Raw genomic sequence first — 20,568 nt, forward strand, 5'->3', positions numbered from 1 at the left:
TGTGTGAGTGTCGTTATGATAATCACTATCATTGTTATGGCATTATTGCTGACATGGTAACACACACACACACACACACACAGTCAGAGAGACAGACAAAACATTTTTTTGAAAAGGATTACAGTTCATTGATGAAGCAATGACTGGTCTAATTTAAGCGCATGAAGTTATCCGTAAAGATGTAATCAGCCTTTGACAAGCCCATAATATGTTTTTCAGCCTTCTAATTTTACAAACCTTTGAAAGCTGCACATACACCATCTATGACATTGTACACGGTGCGTGTCAGTGTACCTCTTCTTAGTTGTCATAATATACGGGTATAACATGTTCCGTTTGTGGCCCTTTTTGGCTTAAGAAAAATGACTTTCTGCTTTGAATGTCCTGCCAGGGTGTTGATCAAAACACTCTTTCAACTCCCAACACACGTGCCCACACACAGTGAGTGAGCAGATGACACTTTGATATTGGGGGAGCTTTTATCTCGCTTTTAATGATGACAGAAAAAAAAGAAAAAGCCAGAACTCGCACACAGTCGAAACACAATCCTGACCCAGGGCTTTACCGTTCCAAACTGGACCATGTCACTGGTACATTTTGAAACACAGGAGGAAAAAGACCTACATTTTGTCCAATCTGTTAAAAAGCAAAACAGAAAAATATCCCAAAGACAAGGACAGCAAAAAGTATTAGTAGAGGGATGAACACAGACATCTTGTGCTCAGTCTGGAAGGTTCAGTTTGTTCTGTAAAGTTGACCTTTAACCCAAATCTCAAACAAATATGAAGGAGCACAACACCGCATAAACACTTTGACAGATGCACACCCGTAAAAAAAAATAATCTTTTACTTGGTCGGTCGTGATGACACTGTGGTTAGCAGATCAGCGCTGCTGGTGTGTGCATGTAACGTCTGCTCTCGCTGTGTGTGTGTGTGTGTGTGTGTGTGTGTGTGTGTGTCTGTGTGTGTGTGTGTGTGTGTGAGAGAGATGTCCTGATGAGGCAGTTGATTCGGGCTGCTGGTAGGGGGTACTCTAATCTGGCACGCACTCGCTGGCACCGTGCTAGCTAGTTATTCCACTGACAGTCACAACCCTGGGAACAGGAGCTCAAACCCGTGTGCACAGAGCACACACAGATTTGTATACAAAATACACACACACACTCACACGGAATCCACGCAAATGGCCATTCTCTCTCTCTCTCTCTCTCTCTCTCTCTCTCTCTCTCTCGGCAGCGTTCTGTCTGATCTTGCTTTGGGACTGGTGGGGACAGATGGGTGAACAGTGGGAGTCTGAGCTGCCAAACGCAAAGGCACGCACGCACAAACACACTCATTTCACATGCACGCAAGATCACACACTCAGCCATAATTGGTCAGCAAGTGGCAAACGTACAAATAGACAGGATTAAATGCTCACGGAAATGTCTGACTCTCACATTAACACAGACAGGAGCATGTCAGCTAAGCCACACTCTCATGAAAATGGTACACGCATGTACACACACACACACACACACAGGATCACCAGAGACACACATTTGCCCAGTCCATTCTCACCCACAAAGTTCCTACCAACATGTGGCCTTTATTGAATCAGGATAGTATATTTCATGTACATATTTACACATTAAAAAGTAGAAAAACACAACTGCATTCACAGAAATATGTAAAAAAAAAAAAACACACTTAAAACACTTAATCTTAATCCTTTTAACCCTAAAATGTACACATAACAATCTTCTTAAATGTCCCCTTTCAGCTGTTTCTGTTCATCAAGCAATTCTGAAAGAGGAAAGTGGGATACAACATATTAGCCTTTACATTTTTTCCCCAACCACTTCACTAACTCCATTTGTAATCTTGGATAAATGACTGCATGAAATATAAAATGGCTGTTCACTACCTTCAAATGATGACGCTATTAATCACACTTAGGCAACTTGATATCTGTGTCTTCCCTCTACATAAAACAAACAAAGAAAACCGTTTCTGGATACCACTGATAAAACGACTGATCTATTTCCAAACCTTTTTTATTTCTGAGGCTCTCAAAAAACTTTAATAACCGGTTTCCTGGTTGTTTGAGGTTGTCTGAGCTGTTTGAGATATTCAGCGTGACACTCGAGAGCCTGTTTGTTTTGCCTATTAGCACATCTGTGGTTACGACAGCAGATCAGTCGCTAAATAAATGAGAAGAGGTGTGTATGTGAAATAGTTGCCATGAAACACAAAGCTAAAGATTACCTGCTGATCAATATCAATAACAGGGTCATGTCAGTGGCCGAGGTAAACCATAAACACAGATGTCTTAATTATAAACCAGTTATTACGCTAGTGTTGGACACTTTCCACTGTCTTATGCAGTAACAGTGACAGAGAATGTTACCTGCCATTGTTTTATCATCACTGGGGTGTTTTTCATTGCATACAGGGCTTTTGAATGTGGGCAATATGCAGAAAATCCCCCAGCAGGATCCCTTCATCTTATTTAAATTACACTGCTTGATTAAATGGTGTTGGTCTTGTCATCATTACCTGTCTGGTTTTAGTCTTGATTTGTCTAGTCTGCTGTGTTGGCTCATTATGTTTATCTCTGTCTCACTGCCAGTGCTTATTTGTGGTGTTTAAGAAAAAAAACATGTGTTGTTTCTGTATTTTAAGGTCACATACGCTCACTGTCAGTGTCTTTTTTTTTTTTTTTTTTTTTTTAACTGCTCTTTAACACCTGTCTGTCAAATTCAAGTGAAGCAATATGGAGTCAATCAAACTGTGTAATGGGTGAGGGTTGGATCCTGATGCAGCACACAGTATGACAGGAGTCTCTGGTAGTGTCCTTAAAGCCGTGGTTTCGCTTGTGGGCTATTTTGGTACGTACGTAAATTTGGAGTACCAGAGTAAAATGGTGCAGTACAGTCCGAGAGGAGGTAGACCAGCTCCACCCACGACAGACACGTGACAAGGCGACAGAAAAACGTCTCTCCTTTGCGACCGGTGTTTGTACATATAAATGTGTCCAGAGTGCTGGAAAGTCTTGCATTGGGGTGGCAAAGGACAATCTGGCAGTAAGTAAAATTGGGGACATGCTACAATATGTTTTGCTTGTTTTGTTTTTGTTGAAATCTGCTGTTGAAATCTGCTGAAACCAGTAGGTTAGTGTGTGCTCCAAGTCGGTCAATACTGGGACAGTTGTGCGGCGTGTCCCCAGCTTTACTGTACAGCAGGAGTCTTTATACTGGGTTGATTGGAGATGTCGAGCAGTGTGAGTGAACCAGGGGAGTGGAATCAACTGATGAGGTGGGTGTGGCTGACAGGCTGGTTGAGGAGGAAATGTTTGAGGTGAGGATGAATGAGGAGCGAAGTTGCTTTGACTGGAGAATATGATGCAGATTATGACCGAGTGAAAACATCTGCTGAAGAGCAGTGCAAACAAAAGGGTCTCTCCATAAACCCACATTTATGCCTTCTAAGAGTAGTAAAAAAACATGTCATGAACTTTAACTGTCTGTAGATCATTGTCGCTCATTACTAGATTCTTCTTTAATATTATCTCTGAATAGCATTCTTACAAGACTACATGGATATGTATGGGCTTTAAAGCTTCAGTAAGTACAGTCACTTTCAGTGTTTCATGTTTCTTATGCTGTAATTATTCTGCTTCTGTTTTGTCTTCCTGTACAGAAATGATGTAACATTATTTGTATACTGCGTCCTTCATCTGAAAACAGGCTTTGACAAACAATACTACCAAACCTGACGGAGGGAGCATTTGTGTGTATACACCAGCAGTGCAGGGGCGGGCGGGGGCAAGAAGCACTGATTGCATCAAATAGCAAACTGTTTGCAGCTGTCTCACTTGACTTGTGCAATGCTGCTGTTGCCTACGAGATATGAGATATGCGAGTCATGTGGAACAGATAATTAGCATTCTGTGAACTTATGGTTGACAATGGTTTGAATGTAATGGACATTTGTTTATGTTTAAAAGTTACACAAGTATTTTGTGGATTTACCATTTCTTGTTCTTATACCTGAGACTTATAAATCCTTTGAAGCCAGATCCAATTAAGAAAAATTGTCTTTACACTTTGCTGACACTGCTCATGCTCAAAATAACCAGAAAGATGAGCTGGGAAAGGGAAGTCCACGTCTTAATATCATTACATGCAAGAGCATTACTTTTTTCATCTCATCTCAATTATCCTCTGCTCTTTGTCATTAAAGTTGCATCATCAGTAATCTCATTTTACCCCATAGGAGTACAGTGGCATTACATTTGGCTTAGGTTCTTCAGTTAGTTAATATTGCTTGTATTTTTGGGGGCTTTTTTGGACAAAGGGGGGGGGAGAGAGAGAGAGAGAGAGGGAAAGACACACAACAAAGGACAGGGCTCCAGCTCTACCAACTGAACTATCGGCACGCTGCTTGTGACTTTTTAACTTCACTCTTTCTTTCTCTTTATCTTCCTTGACAGCCTGGCGGTGGCAGCTTCCTTGAAAGAGGATGCAGAACAGTTACTTGGGCAAGAGAAACAGCACAGGGAGATTCTCAGGTAAGGAAATAAGAATAGAGAATAGAGAATGTTTGTCTGTGCCGCCCTGATTGGCTGTTTGCTCCATGACGAGATTGCACGCCAGGAAGGCCAGGGCAGATGGGAAACAACTGTGCCAGATGATAGAGGGAAGACAATAATAGAGAGAATGGAAACGCTAAAGAGAGAACCCTGATTTAGCTGACCCACTGGTTATTTCCTGGAAGGGACAGATTGATAAAGTCATGAGCAAAAGAAAACAGTGGAGCAAAGCGAGTGGGAGGAGATCGGGAGGCTAAAAATGCTTTTTCAATCAAGCTGCTCACAGTGAAAGTCACTAAATGAATAAACCATCGGCTGAGCAAACGTGAGCAGTCTTTTTCTTTCTGTCCCTGTTTTTCAATATCTCTGCCTTATCACAAATGACAGATCTGGCTCTTATCTGTTCCTCTATTTGGTGCTCTCAGCCTTATGATTTATGTCATCTGACATTATAAAACAGTCTCTTGTGACACACAGTGTCTGTGCTTTCACCTGGTCTGCACGCATATGTACGTGTGTGCGTGTGTGTGTGTCTCTCAGGCACCACAAACCAGCTCTCTCCCCTCTTATTCCATCTTGTCTCTTGTGTTCATTTTTGATCACCTTAAGCCACAAGCCAACAACAACCCCATCAAGCTCTCAAAAACTGTCACATCATTTTGCATGCAGCCATGTTCCCGGTGTTTGTCTGTGTGTGTTCAGGTGTGTGTGTGTGTGTGTGTTAGAAAATGGTAAGCTCAGTGTGCTCTCACCCACATGTTCCTTCAAAAGTATTCTTGGAATAACAGAATGTTCTGTTCCAGTGCTCTAGTTTTCCACATCTATGCTTTGCATGAGTTTGTGACTTTATTGTGTGTGTGTGTGTGTGTGTGTGTGTGTGTGCACATGCACATGCAGCAGATGAGCTGGTGATCTTCTATGTTGCTAAAAGTGCTTTTCATCTAAACATTTCTTTGTGTTGAGTGAGCTGGAGTAGAAAGAGAGTAAAGAAGAGGAGAGTGCTGTAAAACATGGCTGTGGCCTTTTTTTTAAGGACAGTGTCGTTACATTAGTCCCCAGTTTCCCTGCGGCTCCTATATTTAACTTTCCCTATGTCCTACCTTCTCTGTCTTCCTTTTAATCTCTATTAATTATGTATTTCAAAATTCTACCTGTCATTCATTCACTACATCTGTGGATAACAGTACAAAAGAAACAACATTTGACAAGCACAGATTTGTAAGAACAGGATTTTTGTACTTTTAATGCCGGAACTGTGGGTGTAAGAGATGTTTTGAGTCTGCAGAAATTGTGTAATTACATTTGATTGAGCACTTAATTGAGCTTCTCTAATCCATAATTATCAATGCTCCCCACTTTCACTTTTGGCTGCATGAATCCCCTAAGCATCGAGTTTTTTCGTATGTATTCATTGTATGTTATATATGTATGTATGTTATTTTATTTTTTTGGTGTAATTTCACGTGTCACTTTCACAATAAAAGCACAATCAAAATCAATCAAAACAGCATGGCAGGGTGATTTTCTGAATGTAATTTCACAGTATCAAATGGAGAGTACCACTTCTGACTCATCTAACTACTTTAAATTACTTATTTTATGTGTTCAATTTTAAGTGAGTCATTTTCAAATGGGTTTGGTGATTTTCAGGTTTTATGCTCCAAAAGTATTTTCAAGCATTTCTGTAAATAATTAATACATTTTAAAGACAGAGGAATGTGGTTAAAGAGATGTACATGACCAACTAATTTAACTAAAACCAACTAACTGTGACACCTTAACCATTAATTTGCACAGTCATATTATATATCAGTTGCTCTGATATACATAAAATCTGTAACCTTGATTACTGTGTGACACTGACTCACACAGACATTATTTAACACCTAACTAAATAGAAGATGCTGATCTATCTAGGGAATGTCTCCCATAACTTATAGTATGAAGAAGAGTATCTCTATAAATATTCTTTTAATGCCCATAGTTGCACACATCCACACCGGGCAGCAGTAACTACACTCCTATACTCTAAGAGCAGCTATCTTTGTCTTTGAGGCCCATTTTCATTGCTAATGCAGGACACGCACCCTGTTATGACAACCATCAAAAACAAAATACCTTCAGTTTATGATGGAAAAACAATATTGTCACTGGAATTTTCCACCATTATTTATTTACAGTAGATTTTATTGTGTGTGTGTGTGTGTGTGTGTGTGTGTGTGTTAGAGGTGTGTCTGTGCAGCAGGTGAAGGTCCTCCAAGCCACTCTCTCTACGCTCCGTTCCTCTGGCAGAGAGCTCGCTGATATACGGGGTTTCCTCGGCCAGTTGACAGGGGCCTGGCAGGCCTTCAAATCGCAGATACTGCAGCGCAGTGCACAGGCATCCTCAGGTAACACACACTCATTTACAATAACACATGTACACACTACATATGAACATATTATAACAACGCCTCTTTCAGCTCTGAGGGCGGCACCGTCAATGGAAAACTGTAATATACAGTGTGACAGTGCTTAGATTTTTATCGTTATGAGGACCGGAAAAGTATAAATCATTGGAGGCAAGGACATTTTGGGAAAGTGAGGACAATCGGGTAGGTCCTCACAACTTTTAACTGTTCTTCTTTACTTCATCTCCTCATCTATAGGGATTTTAAAGGAAATGGCAGAGCTTTTCTGTGTGTTTTTTGCATCAGTGAAGACACATTTTCAAGACAAATACATCTCAGGCCCCATCCACATGGGAACGGAACGAAACGTAAACAATCTTTTTCTTTGTCCCTTTGAAAAAAGTTTTCCATAAACACGGCATCGTTTCAGGAAATGTCTCCATCTGCACGAAACCCCCCAGGATGACGATAAATGATGTAGTACATATGCCAGGCCTGTAAGTGGCGCTGTAATGCTGCTACACAAAAAAAAAAAACAGAAGAAGATGTTGTATATATTACAATATATAAAATTGCAGAAACAGACAGAATGAACCAAGCCAGGGAAAAGTAAGGAAAATAAAGAAATATATGACCAAACAATGACCATTAATATAGAGACAGTAAATGCCAGTGCGAGAGAGCGATGGGACTAATGACATCATTCCCAAAGCATATTCGTTGTCTGTGAAAAAAACAGTGGCATTTTGATATTTTACAACTCTGGCAGCCGCTTTAAAAAAAATCCAGCTTCAGATCTCCAAAAACGCCATCTCTGTGTGGATTAAACGCCAATGCGATATAAAAAGTCTATTAGTAGTGTAGGAGCAGGTGCATTTATACATTTTATATTGTTAAAGTGTTTGAGGGTGAGTTTTACTATTAACTAACCCTAACCCTGTGCATCGCCGTGCCATATTTTAGACATACCTCAGAAATCTGGGACAGAACATTGAAGTGGAACAGTTTTTTCAGTTTTTACTCACAATTTTGTAACATATACAGTATAATGTGTGAAGACGGTTCTCTGTATTTGCTTTACAGGGACTTTAAGAATTGGGTTTTATGTTCAGGTTAGATTAAGAGTGAGGGTAAAGCGTTGAGTTGTGATGGTTAATAGGCTGTAGGGAATGCAATAAGTCTATGAGTGTCCGCCCGAAGAATGCTGTACAAGACAGTGTGTGCATGTGTGCGTGTGTGTGTGTGTGTGTGTGATTATAGTTGACAGTAAATGCCTGAAGCAGCGCTAACCTCCAGCTCACCTCATGGGTGGGTCTTTTCTCTTTGCGTGTTCCAAACATTTCCCTAGTGTAAATGTGTGTATATGGGTGGGTGGGTTTTTACATTTATTTGTTTCTACTTTAGGACCGTTTCTGTTATAATCACTGGCCTTGTCAGGACCAGTAGTCCTCATGGAGACCAAAACCTGGACCTAATGAGGCAGAACTTCACTTCTGAGGAACTGGTTAGGTTTTGGGGCGAAGAATGGAGTCTCGGTTAGGTTAAGGTTAGGGCTGCTTTGTTCAGGCTGTCTAAACGGATGGAAGTCAGTGTGGGTCCATGAAAGAAGAGTGTGTGTGTTCGAGGAAAAAAAAAAGGGAAATAGAGAGACTACAAGAGGATTTGATAGAGGGGAAAAAAGTAGTTTGCTGTTTGATTCCACATGACTATGCGATGTGTGTTCAGTGATGAGAGCATAAATGACAGCTGCTGCAGAGACAAAACAGATGTAACAAAACACATACCCAGGAATATGCACACACACTGATATAAACACAAGGCCAAAGAAATCAGTTTTAATCACTAGTTCGGTGCAGCTCAGATCTTTATTGTCCCTCATGGGGAAAATTGATTTGCAATACAACGGTAACAAAACTACCACAAGGATTAAATGAATAAATGAAGTAAAAAAAAAAGAACAGGATCTTCTTCTGTTCAAGTCAAGACTCAGTGCAAATTAAGTGCAGTTATTGCACTCGGGACAAAGGAGAATTTAAACCTGTTGTTTTTAACCCTGGGGTACGTGTATCTCTGCCCAGAAGGGAGAAGAGCAAATTCTTCCAAGAGTGTGTGATCAGGACTGGCCACGCTCGACTGCACTTTGCACAAAACCTGTCATAAAAAGCTGCCAAAGAAAGCTACGGTGTGCCAGTTATGTTGCTGGCTGCTTTAACAATGCTGGACAGGCGATTTTTGTTCTGCACTGTGAGGTTCCCATACCATGTAATAATACAGAATGTTAAAATTGACTCAATAAAAAGATTTATAAAATAAAACCAATAAAACCATCAGTCTCTTATCCACCTTATCCACATGGCAGCCTATGGCCAACTGGAATAGGAACTTGACTTGTAACTGGAGGGTTACTGCTCTGAGTCCCCACCACGTCAAAAAAGGACCGGGGTGCCCTTGAGCAAGGGGCCCCGGTGCTGCCCAGTGGCTGCCTGCTGCGCCTGATTCTAGGAACATTTGTAGTAGAGGATGGGTTAAATTCAGAGAAGGAATTTCCCCTGAGGGACAAATAAAGGACTCATTTATTTATTTAAAAAGCATTCAGTCTGCGCAGAAAGTGAAGTCTTAATAATAATTAATAGTCATTTCAATTTTGAAAGTAAGTGCTTAATACCTGTATATACACAGATGAAAGTGTGGCCCGATCCAGAATTTGTGAAGTTCCTGGGTGTCAGTGGAGTCCAAGTAGCAGACCTCTTCAGAGCACATACCTGAGTCAGTCACCTGCATATAACTCCAAACTCATGTGGGCGTTGGCTAACTATTAAACTCTGCCACTCATCCATCAAAGATCTGTGGTTAGTGTCAAGCAGCAGAAGAAAGAGGAGAGGGAAAAAATGGAAGAGAAGAAAAAAATCATGAGGAGGTTGCCTAATGTGAACATGCAGTATGAATGTGGTTTATGGTGAGGTGGAGATGGGAGAGCAACCTCAAGGGGTGTGGAATTTTACCGAGGACAAGACAAAGGTAAAAAACCGAGAGGTGCGGAAGCTGAAAACATGACTAATCTCAGATGAGTTTTGTGCACATGTCAGTGGGTGACTTGAACAGGATGATTTAAAGGTGATAGACAGACCCTTTGGAGCACGGGAGGTTTCATTCAAAATTTTGTAAAAGAGGGTTCAGAGGGTTGACAGTGAAATTAGGGCTGTGACTAAGTGTGAGTAAGAGTGTATGAATGTGTGTGTTTGTGTGTGTGTGAGAGAGAGAGAGAGAGAGAGAGAGAGAGAGACCGATCCCTGAACCACAGCCATCTGCCAACACCCTGGGCTATCCTAAGATTATATGGTATCTATTTCCTTAGAAGTCAACCTTTTTTTTTTTTTTTATATAGGATTTTGTTGATTTTGACAACAGGAAAAAAAACAAAAGACAAAAAAGGAAATATTTTCTCACACAAATGAACTATTTTTTTTGCTTTTTTCCCCCCTTCTAATTCATAGTGTCTGGCACCTTTGAGGACTTTTTGTATACTTGCACATACTTGCATTCATTTCCTTGACTTGCTTACCTTACAATGATCTTAACCACTAACCCAAATAATCAGGCTTTTTCTAATGGGTGACCCTAATTTTGTCCCCACTTGACCGGTTTTAGTCTCTAACTCTGGTCATTGCAGTTTACATTAACTAAAACTATTAACTATTAATTTCACAAACCCGGTTAACATGGTTCTGACGTCTGCACATGCTAAAATGTCCCTCTGCAGTTGTATTCCGTTTTCCCAGATGGCTGAAATCTTTTTTAGAAACACTTTCACCACCTTCCGCCATAATTAGCACAACAGATATCAGTGTTGCATGCTATTTGGGAGGTTTTTGCCAACTTTGATTTGCTAAACAGTATGCACCCGAGAAAATGTAGTGATTCTTTAAATTTGAAATGGTAAAAACGTTGCCTTTTCCTTTCATTTTTCATAGCATTCATTTTGACCCAAAATAGCAAACACAGGTGTTACTTAACATATTAATTAGAGCTCTGTATCTGAACAAAATCTTGATGAATGTCATTATTTATACCTGTGTGTTCCCCTTCTATTTCATGACCAGATGGCTGCTATGAAAAATGTCTGCTATGCGTAGGTTCAGTTTGGGAATGCATTTGTTGCACAATATAATATCTTGTACAGAAATTAAAATATCTGTACAGGGCTACAGATGGTGCGTATAGACAAAATAAGTCATTTCAAAACTCTAGTCTAGTGCAAGTTTCTTGAAGGAGAAACTGAAAAAACTAAAGTTCAGGCAGAAACAGCTTTATTCTCTTTGGAATGCAACACTGACAGGACCCTTTTTTCAACAACTTGCTGTGGTTTGGGTTAATATAGCTTTTTTTGTGCATGATAAAGTGGACAGACACAGAATATATTTATGTTACACACACAGAAAAGAATGTGATATTACAGTAATGTGGAATCATATTCCGCGGTGCAGTCTGCAGTTTGTCTGTGATGGTGCTTTAGTGTAGGTTGCACATACAGTTAACTCCCAATGCTGAATCATCTCGAACTCTGTATGCTTTACGTGAGAATGTGTGTGTATTGTGTGAATTGCAAAGTAGTGTATATCGAATACATGTTTAATTTAGATAGTTTTCAGTGTGCAGTACTTTTGACATGGTGTGTGCTGTTTATCTTCAGTGACTCCTTAATCACTGCCTTTTTTTTAATCACTTTAATGCTAATTTTGCCATTTTTTCCTCCTTGGAAAATTTTATTTATAAACATGATCATTTCAATATTACATTTTCAATATTAATGTTATTAAATAATAATGTCATATTAATATTAAAGTTTTTTTATTTGCACTTAGTAATATAATTACAAACTAGTTGTTATTTCAGCAATAATGTGTACTGTGAGAGCAGCTGTGTGAACAACTATTCCAGTCACAGTCCTGTAGCAGAAGTGTCACAGTGACTTGGTGGTCAAATGCCTCCAAATTGCTGTAATATTCATAGCCACCTTATTACACTGTGTGTGTGTGTGTGTGTGTGTGTGTGTGTGTTGCAGCATTGAGACACATAACAGAGGCACTGTGGAGAAAGTCAGACGTGCTTAGTGGTTCTTACATGTGTTCTTGTGTTCACGTGCATGTCTGTCTGTCTGAATCCATGTGAGTTTCTCTATGTCTGCGCCCGTGCGCGTGTGTGTGTGTGTTGTTTTACCCTGGCAGACCTTGTCATGTCATAGTGACCAGAAAGCAATTATTGCTGTATTGCCGCTTTGAGGAGGACCTCTTGCACTCCCCTCTTCCTGCTAAGAGAGAAAAGGATAGAGAGAGAGAGAGAGAGAGAGAGAGAGAGAGATGGATAGGAGCAGAAGAAAAAGGGAAAACAGCCATAGAAAGATGGAAAGAGAAACAGCTAAGTAAGTCAAGAAAGACACAGGAGGGAGACAATAATGAGGAGAACGTAAGAGAAGAAAACAAAGCAAGAGAGTGAATAAGGAAGGAAGAGAATGTCACAGTGACATTGTTGAATACGTTTGAGAGCTCTTCAATGGCACAGCCACAGTGCCCTGCTGCACTGCTCTGAAGGACCCTCACAGGCATCTCATTCAATATACAGTACACACACACACACACACATACACACACATGCGCTCACTTCACTACCCACACTGCCAGCCTGTTAACCAATCATATACCTAGTCAAGCTGCCCGTGCAGAGCACCATTGTCTGTTGGCATTTTGTACTTCAGAAAAGCTTCATTAGTGGTATTTAAATGTAAATTTCTATTCTAATTTTAACTAATTAGACTCACTGATATGAGAACAGGCTGCAGGTGGGTTTCCATCAACCGTGGAAACAGAGAAAACGTTGCTTGAACGTCCAAAAATAACGCTTGAAGGAGGTGATAAAGTTGGCTTGTTGATAGAAGGTAAACAAAAATGTGTGCAGTTGAAACTGACATTTAAAAATCTTGTGACTGAAACATCTCTCCTGTGTCCACATTCTACTCTAAGTGACAAATAGCAGTAACTGCAAAGACGGAATATGTGGACTGATGAGAAAACCACAACCTTCCTCCATTTAAGATAAGATAAGATAAGGTAAGATAGCTTTTATTTATCTCACAGTGGAGAGAAAACGGCGTTACAGCAGCTCAACAATAGATAATAGACAAGAACTTTACTGCAAGAATCAAATATTGCTACAATATTACAGTGAAGTAGCAAAGACACATGACCAGTATCAACAGCTATTGATGTTCTTTATTTACACAATCAAGTTTTTCCTATGATGATGCACTTTTGCCACACCTTCCGCTTGGTGAACTAACTCTTACTAACTCTTAACCTACTGCAGAGTCTTTGAAAATGTGGTTAAAATTTGCCATACATACATAAAGGCAACCGAGACAGTGGCACACACAGTGGCAGAGCAGTCAACATTCCCTTGATTGGGCTATTTGCTTACCATTTTCACAGCTAACACAAAATATGTAGGGCATATATATATATATACAGTAAATATATATATATATATATATATACACCAGGCATTATAGACTGCATGAAAGTAGATGTCCATTAACAGGGAATATTTACATATATATATTGTGTAGCTACTGTATGACACAAATACCATAGCAATACAATACCATTTTTCTGCAACATTTAAAATTAAATGTGATTTTGATAAATAAAGCCATCTACACTGAGCACACAAAGGCTCATGCTTCTTTTCTAATTGACCTATTCTTAGTCTGTAAGTGCAGCGAAATAATGCTTCAACTGCACAGCAACACCACAGAGCATTAATGCCGGAACACAAAAACCAATGTATTGTATAGTATGTCCTGGTGTGTATAAACTGTAGAATATGAACAAGGTCACCTGCTGCACACCCACAGTGACACACAGCCGTCGTGCTTTACTAGGGCAATGTCTGTGAACCATGTCTTTCTTGACAACATATCACTCGTCGCAAGTGCGGCATGTGATTGTTGCCGGGTGATGCTAAACCAAAACACCACTATACACACTGTACACAACTACAGAGAATAGACACAGTCGGCACTGTGTGAGCTCATTTGAACAATGGTTTGAATAGAACAGACAATTGTTTTCATTTGAAAGTTGTGCACTGCAGTTTCAAATGTCTTTCTCTTGTATAGCCACTCCTGCTGTGAAGAATTTCTTCCTCTATTTTAAATAAACATATTCACTTATCCACATAGTCCTTATGTGAATTTGAAAACTGTGCGACACATTTAAGGTTATGCAAGGTTATACTAAATATTCAAGTAAATCGAAATAAGCCATATACAGGCGCCACCATGCACCCTCACTCAGATTAAGTGTTTTAATGTTTAAAGTATTAATGTGCTCTGCTCTGTTGTGTTTTTAAAATGAATAATTAAGTGTTTCATGATATTATAGTCATGGTGAAATAGGACAGACAGTGAAGGGAAGAAACGGTAGCATTACAGCAGCGACTTTGTATCAGACACACAACAACACACTGCCAGACTGTGGTGTACTGTTTCGTGGGTTCCCTCATAGTCCTTTCTTTATTGCACACTCCCCTTCTTTTGCTCTCCCTTTCACTTTCAACTGCTTCCTTGTGCCTCAGTTTTTCACCTTGGTTTTCTTTTCAGCCCCAGTGCTTTTCTGTCTCCTCCTCGTCTTACGGTTTCAGTGCTCTCACGTTTCTGTCTGGGACACCTATCTGTCTTTCTCTCGTGTTACTTCTCCTCCATGCTAAGTTTCTTTGCCTTTACCAGTCTTGTCATTCTTGAAGAGAGTTTCATTTGGTGTCGGGTTTCTTCCTTTGTACAAGAGTGAAGTAACAATATCAGGAAACTCTCTACCTGTCTGTGTCTTTACTCTCCTCTGTCTCCCTCTTTCTGTGACTCATATAAATGTAACAGCCTCGGGTCACGGGCAGGTTTTGTGAGCTTCTACGGCATTTGTGTCACGTAAATTCTCTCGCTCTCTCTGTTTGTGTTTGTGTGTGTAGTGCTGAAAGAAGAGCTCAAACATTCCAGTGAGGAGTTACACAAAATGAGGGAAGAGAGAGAGAACCTAGATCAGCAGCTGACGTAAGTATGTGGTGAAACACAGACACACACACACACACACACACACACACACACTCTTTAGTCATGTGAAAGCATGTGCACAGATGGAAGCACAGGTGGATTATGGCATTTGAAATATGTCGGGTGACGAGCAGGTCACTGCGGGGCTTGACTATACAGTATGTATAATTTTGCTAAGCCTATCACAATGTACATTCCCTTTAGCACTGCCCAAACCAGGAAATGCTCGTGTTCCACATATTTTGCCTGCTAAGCTGCATCAACAGGGGATTAGACTTGTATACACACTCACACACTGTGGCTATTGAAAATATTATGGTGATGCAGCTCTTTCACTTAAAATATTTTGCTGCTGCTTTGACATTTTCCCCTTTTTAATATCATATCTAAAGAATCCAGATACAGATATACTCACGCAAAGGCCAATACAGCGCCACACCATGTATACTCTATAAACACAAGATACATAGATATAGATTTTTCTTATTACAGAGCACAAAACACAACCTCCAGCATCACATCACCACTATCACAAAGACAGCTTAAGGGTGCTTTCATGCCTATGTTGTTGTTCCAAAAACGGGGCCGTTTCCCCCGCAAATCGACTCTAATGGGCTAGTGTGAACACAACAATCGCCGTGCCGTTCTAGTACAAATCAACCCGGGCTGAAACCGCCTCGAGAAGGTGATCTCAGCTCGGTTGCAATCGCTCCACAGAGCAAACCGTTTGCAGTGTGTACACAATTTACCCACAAACCAAGCAGCCTACCTGATGTGAATATGTCACACACGTCTGGATCCAGCAGCAGTGCGTCTTCTTATTACCACCAGATACGTATATGGCATTGTTTTCTCAGCGTCATATTCTGAACACTGGTATATCATCATCCAGCGAACAGCAATATATGCTTGGTGGTAATCCATTTTCGATGACTGGACTCAAATTTCCCACAACATTCTGACCAATCACAAAACTGTTTAAAAGCACGTAGCACTCAGGGCATGACAAGTCTAGAATGCAGTAGGAAAACGAATCGCACTAAGGTTAAGGTTAACATTGTTACATATTACTCTCTGAATCGGAACAAAATACACGTAAGTTAAGTTAAAGTTCCACTGCAGAACTTCTCTTGCCCCCCATGAACCAGAACACCATGGCCCTGATTTGACCTAGTTTTTCTCTCATGCCCCTCTCCACAGTGCTACTGTATGAAGCTGTTTCATTTTCTCTCTGTGCTTCTTTTGCCTCGTCTGCTCAGTTGTGATTTAAAACGCGTCACTGTGTGCAGCGCGGCAATGTCACCACAGACACAAAAAACACAGAGAGTTATGTGGAGGTGATGCAGAATACATTCCCCAATGCACACAGTATACAGTGTATAGTGTTTCCTAGTTTTCGTTATTTTAAGGAGCAGACATTGCCTTCAATCGTATTTTGATGCCATCTTTTATTTGATGGGATATTTGAATCCGCCACTTCAAAGGTGCACCGAGAAATGAATGAAAAAGCTGCAGAAACACACATGCAGATACACAGCAACACAAACATCCTCCTCCACAAAAGGGAGTAATGTTAAATGTTGCTCTCTATCTGATAATCAAAGCATTAAAGGACTACTTGACCTGACAGACTACAGATGAAGCAGTCATTTGTTCACTAATGTTTCCTCCTTCTCCTCATCAGTCTCTCTTCCCCTCTCCCACATTTTCTGGCCATAAACTTTGTTTTTGACCTTTAGAAATGACAGCTTTTGCTCTGGTTTTTTCCTTTCTCTCATTTTCTAATCAGTTTAAAGACTTTTGCTATGTGTGGTGGATTTCTACGCGTGTGTGTGTGCGCGTGTGTGGGTAGAATTCAGTTAAAGGTGCAGAAAATGTGTCAGGGTTTTGATTATTAATAACTGTATTTTGTCATTGACTTAATATTGTGACACAGAAGAGATTAGTGGCTTCTAGCAGTTTTAATGTGTTTTATTCTCACATTTATTCTCATTTTTAAATGAATAAAATGTGGTTGTAGTGCAAGATTTAATTCAACATAATGGAGTATCAAGAAAAAGTTTATTAAATGTTTATATAAATCGCCATCCAGCTGGCTTACCCTCCAAAATATCTCATCATGTCAGGAAAGTCAGGAATTGACCTCCACCCTAATCCAGAAAAATGTACTGAAAAGACGGATGGAGTGGATGTTTGCAGTCGCACGCAACTCACCCAGACATATGGACATATGCTACAGGGAGAATCAGCCTTAAGGCCATGTTGCATGATGAAGTGTGTGGAGGAGACGGTGGATGAACTCAAGTATAAGACTGGATTGCATGATAAGACATGATGTCATAGCAGCACTACGTTTTGTCTCGGCTGAATTGTGTCAGCTGTTGATAAATAATGAATTTGTTTGCAAAAAAAAGGCATCTTATATAAAATTTTATTTGAAGCCACATCATTTATTTATATAGACCAACATATTTTTAAGGCATAAAGTTAGTAAAAAAAACAAAAACAAATACTGATTAGGAAAGACTGGCTTTCAGGTAAATTAAAATGTTAAATTATGATTATTCTGAATAACAATATTTATTTATTAATTTTGGGTGTGTACTGTATATGCAAAATCTAGTGCTGGACAAAGTATTTACCTTCTTTACTATATAGAATAATAGTACCATACTGCAATAAAGTATTATTAGCAGAAAAGGGTATCAAGTACTCTGTGCACAGTGATGTGCACTATTCTAATTTATATTGCTAGATCACTATGAGAGGAGCATTTTACTGTGGCCAGAGTGTAGCTACTTTTAATTAACGAGGTTAATGAATGTCATGAAGGTTGCTAAATACACATGTGGTATGAGCATGAGCTTTCACAGATTATATCACAGTTATACTGTATGTATGTAATTCTGGTCAAATACATGTATCAAACTATAGTAGTGTAAATTTGTGTACAAAATATAAACCTTGCATTACAAACTGTTGTAAACACAGTCTTTAAACAAGGATTACCAACTCTGTCACAGGTGTGGCAGACAGTAAGAAGACCAGTGAGATCGCCGAGCCTTTCACTGTCCAGTTGATACTGATTCTTTGTGTGTGTGTGTGTGTGTGTGTGTGTGTGTGTGTGTGTGTGTGTGCGTGTGTGTGATCTTTCTTCTTTTCAGTCACACTTTTACATCATTTTAGCTCCAGGACCTCCCAAATCTCACATATGTTTCTCCCTCGAGATCCAAAGACAGAAAGAACCAGTTTGTTTATGTGTTGCCATGACTACTGCCCAACTTTATCCCACACCTCCATCAACTACCAGTGTTCTGCACCTGTTGCATATCTGTGGCGCCAGACCGTTGCCTTGGAAATGCACATATACACATGCACATGTTACAGGGGGGCGGTCTTGTGAGTGGCTTTGGAATCCTTCTGATCCTAGCATGCAATCAGATCAGCATGTCAAAGAGATGCTCAAAGGCTGATCTGTCATGTCTGTTCAGGCACACACAGACTAACACACTTTTTAGTGTTTTCTATTCACAGTATTTGCACACAGACTCCTACAGTATGCTAATAGTGTTGACTTTTTCACTGGTGGAAGAAAACACTCAAGTGTGCTAACACCTGGCTTTTGTCTGTGATGGAAATAAATCAGCATTCATTTGCAGGTCAAATTTGCATCTAACAAATGGTTGTTAGATGTTCTGACTCTGATTGGCAGTAATATAAACACAACACCTGAGTAAACATGGTAATTCCATCTTCAAATGCTTATTTTTTGCTGTCTGTTAGCAAGGCCTGCTGCACCAGGCTGCCCCTTTTCCCAAAGAGCATTGATGTACGTTGCTGATGAGTTTGAAAGAGGCACTGAATAATAACCACTGTGATATTTGATTGCCATCAAACACAAGTTACTGGAGAAAAAACATGGAAAGTCAAACTCCTGAGTCCAATCTTTATTTAGCGGCTTTACCCATGTTTTAAAAAAATCTATGTCTGTATATCCCTTCATTTTGATGTAGAAGGGGTATACGACTCTTGAGGTCACTTTAGTGTTGAAAGCTGTATCAGCTACATAAATAGCTTGACATCTAGAGCTGAAACAATTACTTAATTAATCGTCAACATTATTAAAACAGGATTTCTGATTGTTTTAGCTTCTTAAATGAAGTGAATATTTTCTTCCTTTCTTTGCCCCAGATACAGTAACAAAGAAATTATTAAAAGTGAATCCTTTTGGTCTGTGGACAAAGCAAGACATTTGAGAACATCATCATTTCCAGGTTTGACAAACACTGATCAACATTTTTGACATTTTCTGGACCAAACGATTACACCATTAATCGAGAAAATAATCGACAGATGAATTGATGATGAAACTAATCGTTAGTTGCAGATCTATTGACATCATACCAGCACCACATATTTTAGGTCGAAGAAGAAGAAGAAGGCAAACAGTAAACCAAGAGCAAAGGTGGAGGACAATGGTGGTTGCTGGTCTTTGAAACAGGGGAAGCTAATTTCAGGCCCAGTTATTTATACATGAATTCTGCCCTCTGTTCCCAGAGATGCTCACCTTTCCTGGAAGTGACGATTTAGCCACATTTATCCAATCATCGTCGAGCTCACTACAGTGAATAAAAGCTAGAGATCAATTAAAGCTGAGCTTCCACTGGTTGTAATGCCCCGTGCTGCTACTGGATTGTATGAGAAAAAAATCACGTCAGACGATCTGTGATAAACAGCTGATTCTGAGCGAATTAGTCGAACAGTGTATCGCGTTTTAGTGATGAAATATAAATACAGCAGTACGTATTTGACATTCTAGAGAAAGCAGGGCTTCCCCTGCTATCATGGAGCAGTCATCACTCTTCTTGACCAAAAAAAATCTGCCATGTTGCCTTACTTGCATATAAGAGACGATCTCTGTCAACATATCAATGGACCAATGTACCACTGTCCTCCCCCTGCCACAAACTGGGACAGTACGGATCAATTGTTTTGGTAACCTTCTCAACCTTGAGAATGGAAATGTGTGACATGATGGATTAAATCAAGCTGCAGTGCTCGGAGAAAATGGGTCTCGGTTGTAAATGGATCTCAGTGTCTCAAATGTCTTCCTGTGTTGCGTGCATGTAAGAGGTGCTTGCGAAACAAACTGCTGCGTTGTGATTGGCGGGAGATGTTGAGGTAATCGTTTTATCAAAGGATGAACACGTGGATCATCCGACACAGAAGCAGGCCAGGTTAAAAGGAAGGATTAGAGGGAAGAGAGGGATAGATAAAAGACAGGATGGACGCGTTGAGCAGGGAGGAGGGATGAAAGAGTGGATGATGGAATGAGTGAAGGTCAAGAGAGAGACGAGGAATGTGATTGATGTGATGCAGCTTGTTTTCATAAGGCTGAAGCACGCCGACTGCTCTGTGTGTGTGCGTGTACGTACGTGTGCAAGCAACATGTGTCTGTGCCTGTGTGACCGGCGGCAGTGAAATAACAGTTGATCTTAGGGTGGACC

The 20,568-nt window shown here is 40.1% G+C and overlaps 1 protein-coding gene across 1 annotated transcript in view; it reads left to right on the forward strand.

The window, feature by feature from the left end:
- lekr1 (leucine, glutamate and lysine rich 1) overlaps positions 1-20,568 on the forward strand; it is a 71,961-nt gene that overhangs the window by 25,810 nt on the left and 25,583 nt on the right. Inside the window, exons 4-6 of the mRNA XM_058634392.1 lie at positions 4,475-4,552; positions 6,800-6,963; positions 14,980-15,061. Coding sequence (XP_058490375.1) covers positions 4,475-4,552; positions 6,800-6,963; positions 14,980-15,061 — 324 coding nt within the window. The remainder of the gene's footprint in view (positions 1-4,474; positions 4,553-6,799; positions 6,964-14,979; positions 15,062-20,568) is intronic.

The sequence above is a fragment of the Solea solea genome, chromosome 7, assembly GCF_958295425.1.
Source record: "Solea solea chromosome 7, fSolSol10.1, whole genome shotgun sequence".
NCBI classification, from domain to species: Eukaryota; Metazoa; Chordata; class Actinopteri; order Pleuronectiformes; family Soleidae; genus Solea; species Solea solea.